Source organism: Pelophylax lessonae (assembly GCF_965119305.1).
Source record: "Pelophylax lessonae genome assembly, chromosome: 3".
Classification (NCBI taxonomy): Eukaryota; Metazoa; Chordata; class Amphibia; order Anura; family Ranidae; genus Pelophylax; species Pelophylax lessonae.
Genome location: NC_138770.1, coordinates 132,047,915 through 132,064,031, shown reverse-complemented (window position 1 = coordinate 132,064,031; position 16,117 = coordinate 132,047,915). Strand labels below are relative to the sequence as shown.

At 42.6% G+C, this 16,117-nt stretch overlaps 1 protein-coding gene across 1 annotated transcript in view; it reads left to right on the top strand.

Annotated features, from left to right (window-relative positions):
• VSNL1 (visinin like 1) overlaps positions 1 to 14,195 on the top strand; it is a 242,189-nt gene extending 227,994 nt beyond the window's left edge. Inside the window, exon 4 of the mRNA XM_082249756.1 lies at positions 13,782 to 14,195. Within this exon, the coding sequence (XP_082105882.1) occupies positions 13,782 to 13,979 (198 nt within the window). The 3' untranslated portion in view covers positions 13,980 to 14,195. The remainder of the gene's footprint in view (positions 1 to 13,781) is intronic.
• Positions 14,196 to 16,117: the final 1,922 nt, after the last annotated feature.

Sequence of the window (16,117 nt, the reverse complement as noted above, 5' to 3'; positions counted from 1 at the left end):
GTGCGCTACATACAGAGTACAGGGTTTAGGGGTGTGCTATGCACAGTGTGCAGAGTTCAGCTCACTTTCACAGGCTGTCCACATCTCACTTTCACCCCAACTCAGTTCTGATCTCTGCACACATCTCCGTCCACAGCCCTCATCTCTTACAACCAACCCTTCTTTGACCAATGTGATCGTTTTGTTTGTGCTCTACATTGTTGTTATTCTGTGTGAAGAATAACTGGGAGCGGGCCAGGAAGCCAGCTACCGCATCCTCAACAACCGAGCTGCCGGGCTGCATGCTCAGGTAAGGGTCTGGTATGGATTTTGGGGGGGGCACTCCTTTTTTTTTTTTAACTATGGCGTGGGGTTTACCTCAAAATCAATACCGGACTTGAAGGGCCTGGTATGCATTGGGGGGGGAATCATCATATTTTTTTTTCATTGCCGGCATTCTTTATTCTTTTATACAAATCACACCTATATCATGCAGGTGCAAGTTTCTTGTGACTTCTGAGGGTTTACATTGAGGTCCATGGACCTCAGATTGCATGAAAGTCAGACCAATGTAGTGCAGGAACTACTTTGAAGTTGCTGCAAATTGAAGCCGCATGGATATGAACGGTTATCATAGGGAAACATGGAGTGTGACTTTTCATGGGACTTTGGGGTCCAAAGTCGCATGACAAGTCACACAAGAATGGAGCATTACTTGGACATTTATGTTGTCATACTGTCCACAATCACTAGGTTTGGTTGTAAGGAACATTCCCAGCGGCAAGCATGAGTTATCCTTGAATAGTTTATTCACAGAAGTAGCAATGTTTCTTAAATAAGCTGTGTAACTGGGGTATAGAAGATTACATTGAAGAGCTTTTTAGCTGCACTTCTGGGCATTTCATGTAATTAAAATGTATTCTTGTTTTCTTCAGTTAGAAATGCAGATTTTTTTTTTTTTTGCCAACCAACTAAGTCATGAATAAAGAATTTTAGCATGACCCAATTTAACGTTCTTCAAACTTCCTGGCGCCCCAGTTCAGCAACTGGAACGGTTTTTGTTAATCTGGTGTTCTAATTTTTTTGTAAAGGGTCTGCTTTGCCGATAAATGGCTTGTACCGAGGGGCCTGCAGACACAGTGCAGAGTCATTTAGCATGGTCATGACAGGACCGTGGCTACAGCAGGGACTACTTCTTAATTCTGAGCAAACATTGACTTGATTTTGTGCCCCAGCTCACTGAACCAACAACTGTACAGAGGTTCACTGAACCAGAGGGGCTGGTTTGTTGCGATTAAAGCTTTGCATACTTAGTAACCTAAGAATCCACACACTAATTAACAGCATTAATCAGACTTTGGTCTCCAAGGGTAGAAACTGAGTTTGATGATCTTTCATCCATGGCGTTTTTACCGTAGATGATGCATTTAAGGTATTTCTTCCATTATTATAGATACTGGTAAACTAATAGTTACAAGCAAATGGTTCTATAGCAACCCAGTTAAGCATATTCACTGTTATTAATATGTGCCCAATCATAGAAATGAAATTGTGCAGAACTTAAACAGAGTTTCAGTATATAGACCTCTATTTCATAGATAAGACTTCATGCAAACTAAAAGCTAAAAACTGCAAAAAAAAAAAGAAAGCTGGATAAAAAAAACGCCAATTTTTTTGCATTTTTTGCCGACGTTTACCAGTGTATATGTATAGCAAGCACAGTGTGTAACCTACTTTAGTAGTGTTAGCATTAAGGAGCATGGCTGCCAGCGTCCTTAACATCCAGCGAATAACTGGTTGTTAAGGAGTGAGCTGGCTGCCGCCTCCTTAACAGATGAGTCATCAGCTGTCAGTGGGATTACCCGCTGACAGCTGAATGTAAACATAACAATTGCCAGCAATACAATTTTTTGAAAAAAAAAACAGTGTGGGGGTCCCCCCCAATCTATACCAGGCCCTTTGGGTTTGGTATACATTTTAAGGGAACTCCATGCCAACATTTGTTTAAAAAATGGCATGGGGTCCCCCCAAAGACCATACCAGACACTTATCCAAGCATGCAGCCCACTCACCTCCCCCTTTCCTGAACTATACCAGGCCCACAACATGGGCCCACAGCACCCTGTTCCCATGTTGATGAGGCCAAGGGCCTCTTCCCTACGACCCTGGACCAGGGGTGCAGGGGGGGGTGACATCAAAATCCCCCCAAAAAAGTGTCAAAAAATAAATAAAAATGCACACAAAATTTTTGACAAGTACTTTATTAAAAAAGCAAAAAAAAAATGTCCCCCAGTATAGATCCATCGTCAATCACGATAAATGCCGGCTATGGCGATCTGAAAAAAAAAAGAAAAAAAGCTCCGCACCCAATGAAAAAAAAACACCTGGATGGCCCTAACAGTAGCGTAAAAAATGTCTAGTGTGCATGAGGCCTTATTAAAAAGCTGAACAAAGGTAAAGCTGAATTCCAGGCGGATGTAAAAGACACAAATGCCTGTACTTATTAGTACAGACATAACTATGTTGTAATGGTGGAGGAAGAGCACTATCACACTGCCAAAGCTTGTAGTCCTGTGGTGGATGTACTCTGTAGAAGGTGACAACACTCTGAAGTTCAAATGGTCTGCATACAGCATTGTCATCCTGAGAGAGAAAATGGACATTATATAGTAGAACTGGCTGGATCAACAGGTAACTTGTAGGAGATTAATGAATGGTATAAGAAAGCTCCTTAGGCTCCTTTCACACGCTGCGCTGTGTGCTGCAGTCCGTTCTCTGCTCAGCGGGGATCGATCCGCCGATCCCCGCTGAGCAGGCGGATGACAGCTCCGTCTCCGCACTGTGTTCGGAGAGGGAGTTGTAGAGCCCCGCTGCTCTCTATGGGGAATCGAAAGAGAGCGGACCGCCTGTCCGCTCTCATCCGATCCCATCCGATCCCCTGGACGGATGGGAAATAGGGTTTCCGGATTTTACGGACAGGAGCGGATGCGAATGGCAGCGGGTGTCAGCGGAGGTGTCTCCGCTGACATCCGCTGCCCCATAGGGATGCATGGAGGATCCGATCAGATCCGCCTAAAAAACTGACAGGTGGATCTGATCGGATCGTTCATGTGAAAGGAGCCTTAATCAGCAAAGCTAAAGTATTTTCTACTTATTATTAGTGAAAAATGTAGATGAGTGTACCAAAGGTGCCATAGAAACCAAGACAGTAGTATATAAAAATATAAAATTGTATTCATACAAATGTTAAAAACCAAATAAAGGAAAGTTTTTACATGTTGATCAAGAAAAAATTCCAGTTTTTCTCGACATGTTTCGCTACATATACATAGCTTCTTCAGGAATATCCAGTGACTGCCACCACAAATCAGGGATAAAAAATAGGCCCGGGTGCACAGCAGACACTGCATCGCATATAAACCAAAAAAGAGAACGGCACTCACGGGTCTTGAAAGGTAAATGCACAATGGCGGTTTTAATCAACATTTTGACGAGGCACAAGCTCGTCTTCCTCAGGATGCGAGAAAGACAAGCTTGTGCCTCATCAAAACGTTGATTAAAACCGTCATTGTGCGTTTACCTTTCAAGACCCGTGAGTGTCACTTTCTTTTTTAGTTTATATAGCTTCTTCAGGAGATATCTCTTTCTGGATATTGCTCATGAAAAATTGCCAGGTCGGCAGTGCAGATGCACAATCTTATTTTTATCAATAGGACATACAACCAGATTTAAAGATATGAAACTGAATTGGAGACACTTAAACTTGGCTATGGAAGTGTTTGTGGGTGGATATCAGTATACCATAAGGGACAACAGAGCCCAGAATTTCAGAAGCCTAGAAGTCAGCCCAGTCCTAATGAAAACCACAGCTTACCAGGGTGCTTTAACTTGAAAAGGTGTAGGTATATTGAAATAGTTCAATTATCCTGGATGGTCTCACTACTTCTAGAGTGTCTCCAGAACAAAGAATGGCCTCTTACAAGATGACTGCTATTTTCTACTTCTATTGGTTGCATTATCCTATTTGCCTGGACATACACTTTAAATTAAATCTTTCAAAAGAGAAATATGTAGTCCACCATAGCTTACTTCCTTGTCAAAATGCTACTTGCCAGGCAATTATGCTGACTATTAGGCCCCATTAACACTTATGCATTTTTAGTGCTTTTTGCATTTTGCAGAAATGCACTACAGTCCATTTAACATGTTTTTTTTATGGAACACGTTCTGTAGTGCAAATCTGTAAAATACAAAAAGCACAAAAAATGCATAGGTGTGAATCAGGCCTTATGCTGAGTCATTGACAAAGAAGAGAAGAGTGATGTCAGAACTGGAAATCAAAAAATGTATCATAGACACTTACTAGAAATCTGTCTTCTGTTTGTGCAACACATGGCTCAGTGTCAGATTTATTTTACTGTCAGTAAGGTGTATATGAATCCTTTGCAGACAGGAGTTATGCATACGCAGGGCTGGTGATAAAGCAGTACGGCTGGCCCTTCTGTACAGGGCCAGGCCCCATCAGTTCAACAGGGGTTCCTGGTCACATGACAAGCAGGGGGGCTGTACTGACTTATAACTTTTGGACTTCAGAATGAAGGGAGACATCGGGGTGACAGCAACCTGTGGTGCGCGCATAACAAGCTGTGGCCAAAGTGGGTTTGGTTAAATAATGCTCAATATTGGACATGGCTTAATTACCGCTCCCACTCCCTTTTTACACTACAACCCCTGACTCCACAGACTCCTGTCTGTATATACTGCCCTCCTCCCTATTCTCCCTTTTGGGGGGTGAGATTTCTGGGGGAGAACTTGCACCCCAACCGCCCTTTCTCCTCAAAGCTGCACTCCCACCCCCTCCACAAACCTATGCACCACAACCCTTCCCCCTCTGCTAACCTCTGTTCCCCAAACTTCCTCTCTGCTTGCCTCTGTACTTCTGTCTGCTTGCCTTTACACCCAAAACCTCCTTCTCTGCTAAATTCTGCACCCCAAACCAATAGCCCTATGCTAAGCTCTGTTCCCCAACCCCCCCCCCCCTCAATCATTTCTGCACTCCTACTCTGCTTACCTCTACACTCACCTTTACACCCCAACCCAACTTTCTGCTCACATCTGCATCCTACCCCCTGTCTTCTCACCTTTACACCCCTTGCTGACCTGTACATCCCAAATCCCCTCTCTTCAAACCCCTGCACCCCCAACTCCCCCTCTCATCTAACCTCTTCCAGATCCTCAGGGCCTGACCATTCTGTGTGTGTGTAGCATCCATGAGACTGCAGGCCGCCTGGTGAAGTACTGCTGCCTGCAGTGAACTCTGAGTAAATTTTGCAGGAAGATAAAAGGCAGTCTGAACCCAGGGCACTCAGTAGCAAATAGGGCGCTTGCATGGTACACCCCCCCCCCCCCCCCCATTTGTCTTGGGCCAGAATTTCCCATGCATCTCCTGCAGGGTGCACTGATTTCCCAACTTAGCGATCCCCTACCAGCCGCCACTGCAGTAGCCGGCATCTCTCCCTGCTGGCTGCCTGCAAATTAAGTCAGGGAAGCCGATAACTTGTTCTGGTCTTTTGCTCTCTGATATAGCCTGGACCTGCGGGACTCTGGGACTTGGTTGAAGTTCCAGGAAGGTCCCACAGGGGCCGGGACAGTTGGGAGGTATGCAATCCCCCTCCCTTCTCTTCTTGCTCCTGCCAGCTTTCAGCTGCTTCAGGGGGATCAGTTCCAGCTATAAGGCAGTTATTCCCCTGTGCTAATTTTTTGTAAAAAATATAATTTTGCTATTTTCTGGGGGAAGGGCCTTGTCAGGTACACTGTATGGGGCCCCTTATTTCTAACAGCAGCCCTGCACATACGACATAATTTACTCCGACGTGGACATGTCTTATTTACCTCCACTTATCTACTTATCGCAATATTTTCTAATGAATTTCTCACAGTCATAGCTCCAGAATATAAAAGTATCACAGATAGGAACTACCTGAATTTGAGGCATATCATCAGAAATGGCAAGAAAACTGTCACACAGCTTTCCTGAATTTGTCACAGGACTTTCTAATACACCCATCACATGAGAAAAGTGTCACAAATGCTGTATTACATTTCCCCTATTATCTCTATATCCAGGTCAGTGATTCAAGGATTGAAGCCAGAAGCTCAGCATGAGAGCCAGGAAGATAACATTTGAACAATGCAAAGTCAGCAGTGGCATCTTCTGTGTTTCTCTTAACAAAACTTCATTTACAGCCTTTCACACTTGTATGACCTGAAAGTCGTGCGACTTTGACACAACGTTGAGGTGACTTTAACACGACTTGAAGCAATTCCTGTGTAATCTTGAGGTCTATGGACCTCAAGTTGCATCAAAGTCAGACCAAAGTAGTGCAGGGACTCTTTTGAAGTCACTGCGACTTTAAGTCGCACAGATCTGAGTGGTACTCTTTGGAAATCATGGGGTACGACTTGTCATGCGACTTTGCAGTCTTAAGTCTCAGTACAAGTCACACAGGTGTGAAAGGGGTCTAAAGGTGAACTCCAGGCAGATATAAAAAAAACACAAATGAATGCAGCTCTGTAATCAATAAAGTCGACCCCACCCCCCCCCCCCCCTTTTCCCTAAATTTCACAATAACATGCATCGCTGCATACTGATGTAAAATTGAATAACACTTTTCTTTTTTATATGTTTTCTGTTTTACTTAAAGTGGTTGTAAACCTCAGACATGAAAACTGAACAAAGCATATCCCTCTTTAGTGTGTGCTTGTCTCAATCCAGAACACCACGGGGTTTATTTACTGAAGGCAAATCCATTATGCACTACAAGTGCACTTGGAAGTGCAGTCGCTGTAGATCTGAGGGGGACATGCAAGGGACATAAAAAACAGCATTTTTGCTTGCACCTGATTGGATGATAGAAATCAGCAGCAGAGCTTCCCCTCAGATTTTCAGTGACCGCACTTCCAAGTGCACAGTGGATTTGCCTTTAGTAAATCAATCGTTAGACATGAAATAGGAACTAAGTATATCCATCTATAGTGTGTACTTGTCTCAATTAGGAGCACTAAGTGTAATTTCTGTCTTCTGCTTTGTTCCTAAAAGCATGAATCAATTCTGACCAGTTTTCCTGACCCCAAGAGAAAAACGGTGACAGGAAAGGGCCCTCCAGCTGATTGACAGCCTCAGTTCTTTTCTTGTGTGCTGTGTGAAGAGGGGGGCCCTACCCTCCAATCAGCTGTCAGAGCTCTCCTCATTGCTGTAACTTCAGCTATCTGCCCCTGATTTTCAGAGCTGAGTTATCCTGTGTAAATTCCGCACTTTGAATGAATGTAGGGGAAAGATGGGTGCAGATAAACAGGTAAATCTTATGTAGGAGGATTAGTTTCATCTCTGTGTATCCCCTGAGGCCAGTCACTTCACTGGGTATGTGTAAGGGTTCACCTATTTCTCAGAAGCCAGTGGTGATGTAGTCCCATTCTCAGATGCCCCCTGGGAAGGCAACGTCACCATTGCCTTCAGGGAAATCTTGTACCTAAACTGCGAGATCTCGCAAGCTCTCACAGTATTGTCATAGAGCATGTGTGTGAGATGAGGAGCAAGACATCATGCGCCTCATTTTGCACATGTGCAGGATAACATTACATGTACAGTATTTGCTGGGGGGGTTCCCCAAGATCTCATCCCAACAGCCAGCAGTGTTGTACAGCACATTCTGAAGATGCAGCACATGACAGCACACGTTATTGCATGAATTGGGCATCCAATTGGAGGCAAGACAAAATAGGTAAATATGAAAAAAAAAGTCACAAGGATATAGGTAAGCATGACTGTTCACCCCCCTCCCTTCACTATAGACAGGTTTATAGAGTTGGGACAGGAGGAAGATCCTTTTTAATACCCCATTAAATTTATTTTTTCAATGCAAGCAGTGTGATTGCCTAAATGTGACCTGGTATCAGTCTATTGTAACCCCTGTACAGCAGGGCTGGAGTGTGAGAGGAAGAAGCAGCACAAAGGGCCAGTCAATTTATGAGCTGACAAGACGCTCGCTGATAGGAGGAGAGAGCAGAGTGACAGAGAGATGTCACAGGCTAGGGCAGGTCTGGAATACCCTGGGCTCATGGGAAGTGGGTAAACTGATGTTGGTCATCAGACTGAGGAGTTCTAGAGATGGAAAAAAAGTAATGTGGGGGATATTTATAGATTGAAAGTGAATATTGCAACAAACGCCGGTTATGTTATTTTATTTTTTATAGAGCTACTCATTGGTATGTTTGGTTGGAGTGCTGCTTTAAAGCAGCCAATTCATTTGAATGGTTTGCCTAAAGCACCAAAACAAACCCAAAAGTGCCTGCTGCATTTTGGTATTGCAGTCCACTCTACTCACACAGATGCCTTGTTAAGATTTGTTTGGGGTGTCAGTCAAAATGAATAGCACTGCAACATGGTGGTGTGAATGGGACCCTGTATTATGGAACTGTGCTGCTCTCTACTTCTGAAAATGCTAGTTCTCTGGTTGTCATTATGTTGCTGTAACTTCAGTACTTTCTGAAATTCTGATCTCGATAAAGTATGCAGATCAGGATATCTGGCTTCTTTATAACTTTCTAATCTGTGTTCACATCTGCGCATTTCATGGAAAGGATCAGGGACTTTTTTTCTGGTTTTTGGTTCCATAGACTTCAATGGTTCAAAAACCTGTATTGAAAAACGTGAAATGCACCTGGAATTTGCAAACTGCAACCAGCATAGGTGTGAATCAGGCCTAAAGCCTACAGTATATCCAGCCAGCTATAAGGCCTGGTTCACACCTATGCACATTGGTTTTTTTAATACGGGTTTTTGATCCATTGAAGTCTATGGAATCAAAAACAAGAACAATGTCCCTGGCCCTTTCCATAAAATGCCAAATGTGAAGGTAACCCATAGGAAACCATGTTAAATGACTGCAGTGTGTTTCTGCAAAACTAAAAAATACATAGGTGTGAACCAGGCCTAAAGCCTCTATCCAGTCAAAAATAGTTTTTTCTACATTTGCGTCACAATTACTATCAGGATTATACTTCTGAAATTTTCGTTCACTTTCTGTCCCTGGGACGCCCATACAGGGAATGTGAGATCCATTGGCATTGGCACAGGAAGGAATAGTCAAAAGTTCTAAACCTTCCTCACTCTTCTACAAATTGGTTTCTGTTTGTGCCCTTATTAAAAGTTATTCCAATATTTCAGTGTCCAAGGAATGCTGAAATGTGACCCCCTCCATGTGGATGTGTGGGGGACATCAGAGGGACCCTAAAGTTGGCCATACACATATGGGTTTTTCTTTTTCGGCCTATAGGCTGAACAAAACTAACAGATTCCTCCATCCACCCCAAAAAGCACAAATGGGCAAATCTCCCACTGTGGGCTATTGCATCGTAACAGCTGGCACTGCCCGCTCTCAGAATACCTGAGCAGTGCCTGTATCTGAGTAAATGCAGGTGCAATTCAGCCAAAGAATTTCCACCCAAATCCAAAAAGAATCAATTGAATAATTGACTTTTGTCAATCCAGGTGTTATCAACAGAGCCACCCATGCAGCAAACTTTTCCCTTTTCTGCAACAATTAGGTGAAATTCAATGCAATGCATGTATGGCCAGCTTAAGCCTGGGAGAGCTCGCCATATTGGATTGTCTGGACCTCCCATGGAGCGACATTACAACTATCTCATGCTATCCCTGCACTGATTTGGATGGGGGTATTTATGGATAAAATAAACAAGATCATTTTGAAGGTGTATGTCTTTGAAAGGTGCAAGCATATTTATTACCCAAGAGGTGACTATAAATCCTTGGAAAGACATAGGGGAAGATTTACTAAAACTGGTGCATACAGAACCTGGTGCAGCTGTGCATAGTAACCAATCAGCTTCTAGATTCTGTTGCCAAAGCTTAATTGAACAAGCTGAACTTAGAAGATCCAAATGGAAAAAGGATGCCATAGCACCTTTCTCCTGTGCACAGAGACAGGACCCCTGTCCGACTTGTTTAGAGATGTTATTCCACGGAACTCACACTTAGCTTCCCAAATAGCCACGGCCTTGGTGCCCTTTAAGACTGGGGTTGTCCATGGGCACTAGAGTAAAAAAAAACAAATAAAAGGACGCACCGGCCTAGCGCATTATCCTCTATATCAGGCTTTATTAATATAGAAGTATATATACTCACAAACATAGGTATAAAAAAGCACATCCAATCCGAACATCTAGAACAAACTATATCCATGACCAATGTCCTCAATGTGAGATGGCTAATGCATTTTGAGGCTTAGCCTCTTCTTCAGAGCCACAGTGGCTCTGAAGAAGAGGCTAAGCCTCCAAAAACCATTAGCCATCTCACATTGAGGACATTGGTCACGGATATAGTTTGTTCTAGATGTTCAGGTTGGATGTGCTTTTTTTATATCTATGTTTATGAATAAATATACTTCTATATTAATAAAGCCTGATATAGAGGATAATGCGCTAGGCTGGTGCGCCCCTCTGTTTGTTTTTTTGAACTTAGAAGCTGACTGGGTACTATGCACAGATGTACCCGATTTTGTGTGCACCCCCCCCCCCCCCCCCCATAGATCCTATGTTCTCCTGAAGAAATTAATACAGTTCATGAAATGTTTTAGAGTCCAGTACAGTCCAATAAATAATTTATACCAAGATCTAACATGTATACTATACATTAATAAAGGGACCCTGGAGGAGGAGGGGGGGGGGGCTTGAAATATATGACTGTCATTTCAAGCCTTTATTTAGCATATTTTAAAGCATTATTGAGAAAATATATAATATTGGATTGATTATGATTATGGTACCTGCAGGGTCCCACCAAAACGTTGCTTTGTTTATTTAATTTAACCACTTGCTGTTGAGGGCATTTTTAAAACATTTTAACATACATGGTAAAATCAGCATTTGTTTGCTAGAAAATTACCTAAAAACCCCCGACATTATATATTTTCTGAAACCAAGGGTGCTGTAGTATAAAATGGTGGCTGTTGCCATTTTTTATGTAACACAATACTTGCACAGTCGTTTAGCAAACAAAACATTTTCAGGTACAAATACCATAAAATTAATTTTAGTGTACATAAGCACAATATAATACCCACTTTTTTGGTACAATAAAAGAAATGATTTTGCGTCACGTAAATAGATACCAAGATTTAATGACTTAAAGGAGTTGTAAAGTCAGAAGGCTTTTTATCTTTATGCATTAAGGTAAAAAACCTTCTGGATGTAGCAGCACCCCCTAATACTTCCCTGAACCCCTTCTCTCTAGCGATGTCTACGAGTCTGTCGGCCATCCGGGACTATCTCTCTTGATTGGCTGAGACACAGCCGTGGCGCCATTGGCTTCTATGGCTGTCAGTCAAAGTCAGTTAGCCAATTAGGAGAGAGAGGGGGCGGGACCAACCGGCAACTTCGTGTCTGAATGGACACACGGAGCTGTGATTCGGCTTGGGTGCCCCCATAACAAGCTGCTTCCTGTGGGGGCACTCGATGGGAAGGAGGGATCAGGAGCAGGGAAGAGGGACCTGAGAAGAGGAGGATCCGGGCTGCTTTGTGCTGCACTTCTTCAAGCCAGTGAGAACGTACAGTTAAGTCGGTTTGCGGGAAGTGGTTAAAAGTGTGTGCAACCAAGAAATAGGGACAAACTACAGTAATTAATATTTTCCATAGATAATGCATTAAAAGCCTTTACAGGTTATCAGTGTAGAATTAATCTTGAAAGATGGCCTTAGAATCATTGCTTTCACTCTGACGTTTGTGGTGATGCTTTGCATGTCTCATGATGAAAATCGGAATTCAAATGTACACTATATCGTCAGAAGTATTGGGACACCTGTCTTAACACGCACATGAACTTTAATGGCATACCAGTCTTAGTCTGTAGGGTTCAATACAGGCATACTCCACTTTTAAGTACACAATGCGACCAGAGTAAGTATGTAAAACGAAAATGTACTTAAAATGAAGCAATATCTTTTTTCACTTCTCAATGCATGTATATACACTAGCTCTATGGGAAATATTGGTGAGCCTGACATGGCACTGCTCCCAAACCATAAGTGACAAGGACACCAAACTTGGGGAGCTTGTTAAGGGGACCCAGGACTATGACATGGTAGATTACCTAGGAAAGATGCCTGGCCACAAAATAGGATATATTGTAGTCCTGTGTCCCCTCTCGGTGCTCCCTAAGTTTGGTGTCCCTGTCATTAATGGTTCTGGAGCACTGCCATGTCAAGCTGACCAAGATTTCCCATAGTCAACAATGTTAGACAAGGAGCAGTGCCATGCCAAGCTGACCAAGATTTCCCATAGACACCAATGGTACAAACCGGCAGCAGTGCCATGTCAAGCTGACCAAGCTGTGTCCGTACTCGCGAGTGTATGTAAAGTGAGTGTACGTAAAACAGGGTATGCCTGTATTGAGTTGGCCCACCCTTTACAGCTATAACAGCTTCAACTCTTCTGGGAAGGCTGTCCACAAGGTTTAGGAGTGTGTCTATGAGAATGTTTGACCATTCTTCCAGAAGCGCATTTATTAGGTCAGGCACTGATGTTGGACGAGAAGACCTGGCCTGCAGTTTCCACTCTAATTCATCCCAAAGATGTTCTATTGGGTTGAGGGCAGGCCAGTCAAGTTCCTCCACCCCAAACTCACTCATCCATGTTTTTTTTGGACCCTGCTTTGTGCACTTGTTAAAATCATTTGGAGGAGGTAGGATTATGATGTGGGGTGGTTTTTCAGGGGTTGGGGTTGGGCTTGGCCCCTTAGTTCCAGTGAAGGGAACTCTTACAGTGTCAGCATACCAAGACATTTTGAACAATTTAATGCTTCCAACCTTGTGAGAACAGTTTGGGGATGGCCCCTTCCTGTTCCAACATAACTGCGCACCAGTGCACAAAGGAAGGAAGAATGGTCAAACATTCCCATAGACACAGCTTGTGGTCAGCCTTATCAGAAGAGCTGAAGCTGGTATAGCTGCAACAGGTGGGCCAATCCAATATTGAACCCCATGGACTAAGACTGGGATACCATTACATGTATTTGTGAAGGCAGGTGTCCCAATACTTTTGACAATAGTGTATATTTGTAATTTGGACAAAGTGTGGATAGGTTAGAACCCTTATTAGATTTGTATTTCTGCTTCACCCTCTGTTTTTGCCCTGATGACTATTGTCATAGAGACAGAAAGTGATGGGAACACCAAAATTATCAGTTGTCACCAGAAAAGGAACAAAAAGAAAAACTTCCAATGGGGGGTAACTACTCCGTAACAATTTCCCTTTCTGTGGGGAGATTTCAACTCACTACCTGTTGTTTCCCTGAAGATGTAGAGAGCCAAAAAACTGACGGAGCATTGAACCCTTTCTTCCTCTATCCAAAATTTTAAAAAATAGGTTGTGGCTTTAGATACACTTTAATAAAATAACCACACTGTGTGATATCCCGTCATCACGTATATGTTGTGTATTCCTTCATATAGACTGTCTGACGATCAGAGCAGCTGCCTGGGGTTGGTCTGTGAGAATTAATAAAATGGTAAATGATAGGGCAGGAAATACAAAAAGGCAAAAAGAGAGGAAGACTAAAGGGTGAGAAGAAAAGGTAAACTTGTCATTTCTGACGCAAAGCTGCCTATGACTTTTCTGCTGTACTGTTATACATTTTACCCTGTGAATCGGGTCTCATGGCTTTGTATGACTGCAAACAGCCCCCAGGGAACTAAATGAGTAATGACTGTCCTTTCTCCCTTCCCTAGGCAATTTATAAAATGGTGGGCACTGTGATCATGATGAAAATGAACGAGGATGGCTTGACGCCCGAGCAGAGGGTAGACAAGATTTTCAGCAAGATGGATAAGAACAAAGACGACCAGATCACGCTGGATGAGTTCAAAGAAGCTGCAAAGAGCGACCCTTCCATCGTATTACTGCTCCAGTGTGACATTCAAAAATGAGCTCGCCCCCACCGGCGCGTTTCGGACTGCACAGAAATGTCAATGTTCCATTCAGTTTGCAGCTATCTCCACAATGAAAACCGAAAAAAAAAAATTAACAAAAATAATTGCTTGGACTACCTATAAATGGACTTGCTTCTTGTGTTTGAGACACTCGTGTGCATGAGAATGTCATTTGCTAAAGAATTTTAAAAGTATATATAATATATATATAAATATATATTAAAAAAACGATAAAAAATAAGGAAAAAAAAAGACTGCCACAATGTGAAGTGTGCAATGTAATTTCATAAGTCCCTAAAGCTTGTGCATCAGTAATGTACTGCATAATATTATTTATTGTTTTACTGATGCTAGCTGTGTGTCTCCTATGTGTTAGTGGTTAGTGATGACACTGATTGCCATGGCGATGTTACTGTTCCAACTAATCCATTTCACCTGCTGTAAAGTAGTTCCAGCAAGGCGGAGGGACACGGACCTCGGCTCATGGATCTGCCCTGTTTGCCCCCCCTTTCCCTTCTCCCTTTTCCCCTTTCCACACCTGTGCTTGTGATGTCGGTGAATTTAAATGTTAATTCATTTGCATGCCTCTTAGGTTTGCCTTAATTCTTACCTCATTTGCACCCTTGAAGAATTCGTAAAGAGCCACAATCAAGAGAAAAACAATACGAACAAATGCAAGTCCCACTGAAACCTTCCCAAAAAATATGAATTCACAGAAGCATATATATATATATATATATATATATATATATATATATATATATATATATATATATATATATAAAGGGGGGAAATGTATATGTATATATATAGAAATTTCAGCCAAGAGGATCTATATGTTTATGTATATAAGTATTATATACATACATGTACCCATACATAAGATGCCTATATGAGTAGACAATAGCTGTTGTTTTAAAGGGAGCAAATGCAGTATTGACAAATGTGTTGATGTCTGACTCAATTTTCAAAAGAGGTTGCAATATATGTCCCCAAATAAATAATTTATACCATTTGACTCTTTTCCACACGATATGTATACTCTGTTGTGTTGGGGATCATTTTTAAGTGACTGGGAGACATCAGCTAGGCCCAGTACACAATAGCGTTGGGCTTCATTCACCTGCTTGAGATAACCTCTGAGGAGTGCCGGACTATACAAACCTCTTTACCTTGGAATGAAGTGTGGACTGATTGTAGTCGGTAATTAAAGTTTCATAATGAATTCAGTATTTTCCTGCTTGTCTTCAGTATTTTTGCTGTTGCAATAAAGGCAACTTGTGAGAATAGAAACATTGGAGCTGCCAGTGCTAACCCAGAGTAAGCCAGAACAAAGTTTATACCTATTATAGAGTTAAAAGGCTGGCATGCTTGTTTCAGGGTATTGACTCACTAGGTAGGGTATAGAGATGGGCTCAGGAGTGTTCGGATCATAGTCCCAACCCACCTGAGCAATCCCGCCAGGAAGCCGTCATTGCAGGCCGCCAATCATAGGCAGTGTGGCATTTCCCGGCCCTCAGCTGCACATACACACACTGCCTATGATTGGCGGTGTGCAGTGACAGCTTCCTGGCGGGATTGCTCGGGTGGGTTGGGACTAGGATCCAAACACGCCTGAGCCCATCCTTAGTAGGGAATCCATGATCAGCTTGACAGAGAGCCAGAAAAAAAAACTAGCAATGGTTGCTCCCATATTTCTGTCTGCAGGTTCACTAATGAATTTGTAGATTGGCCACTACAAAAATCTCTCTTTCACTGCAAACAATCTTTGCCTTTCAGCTTGCATTTTTAGAACGTACAGCACAACTGCTGTGTAGCACTGCAAAGAGTATGCATGGTTTGGTATGCAATGGCTAGTATGGCTTCCCCCATATACATTAGCAAAATGTATATATAAAAAAAAAAAAACATTTTTAATGAGTAATATAAAATGTCTTAATCGTTTATCAAACCACACAGGGTAGACGTAATTCTGAAACACTGGGTTATGCTGCTACCTACAGGAGATTGGACCTGTCCCTGAAGACTCCCTTGAGAGTATGCCTGCCAGAGGGGCAAAGACTCTCTAGTACTAGTATATTGCCCAGCCTGGGATCCTGTCAGTCATCCATATCACCACTTGATGAGTAACAGCA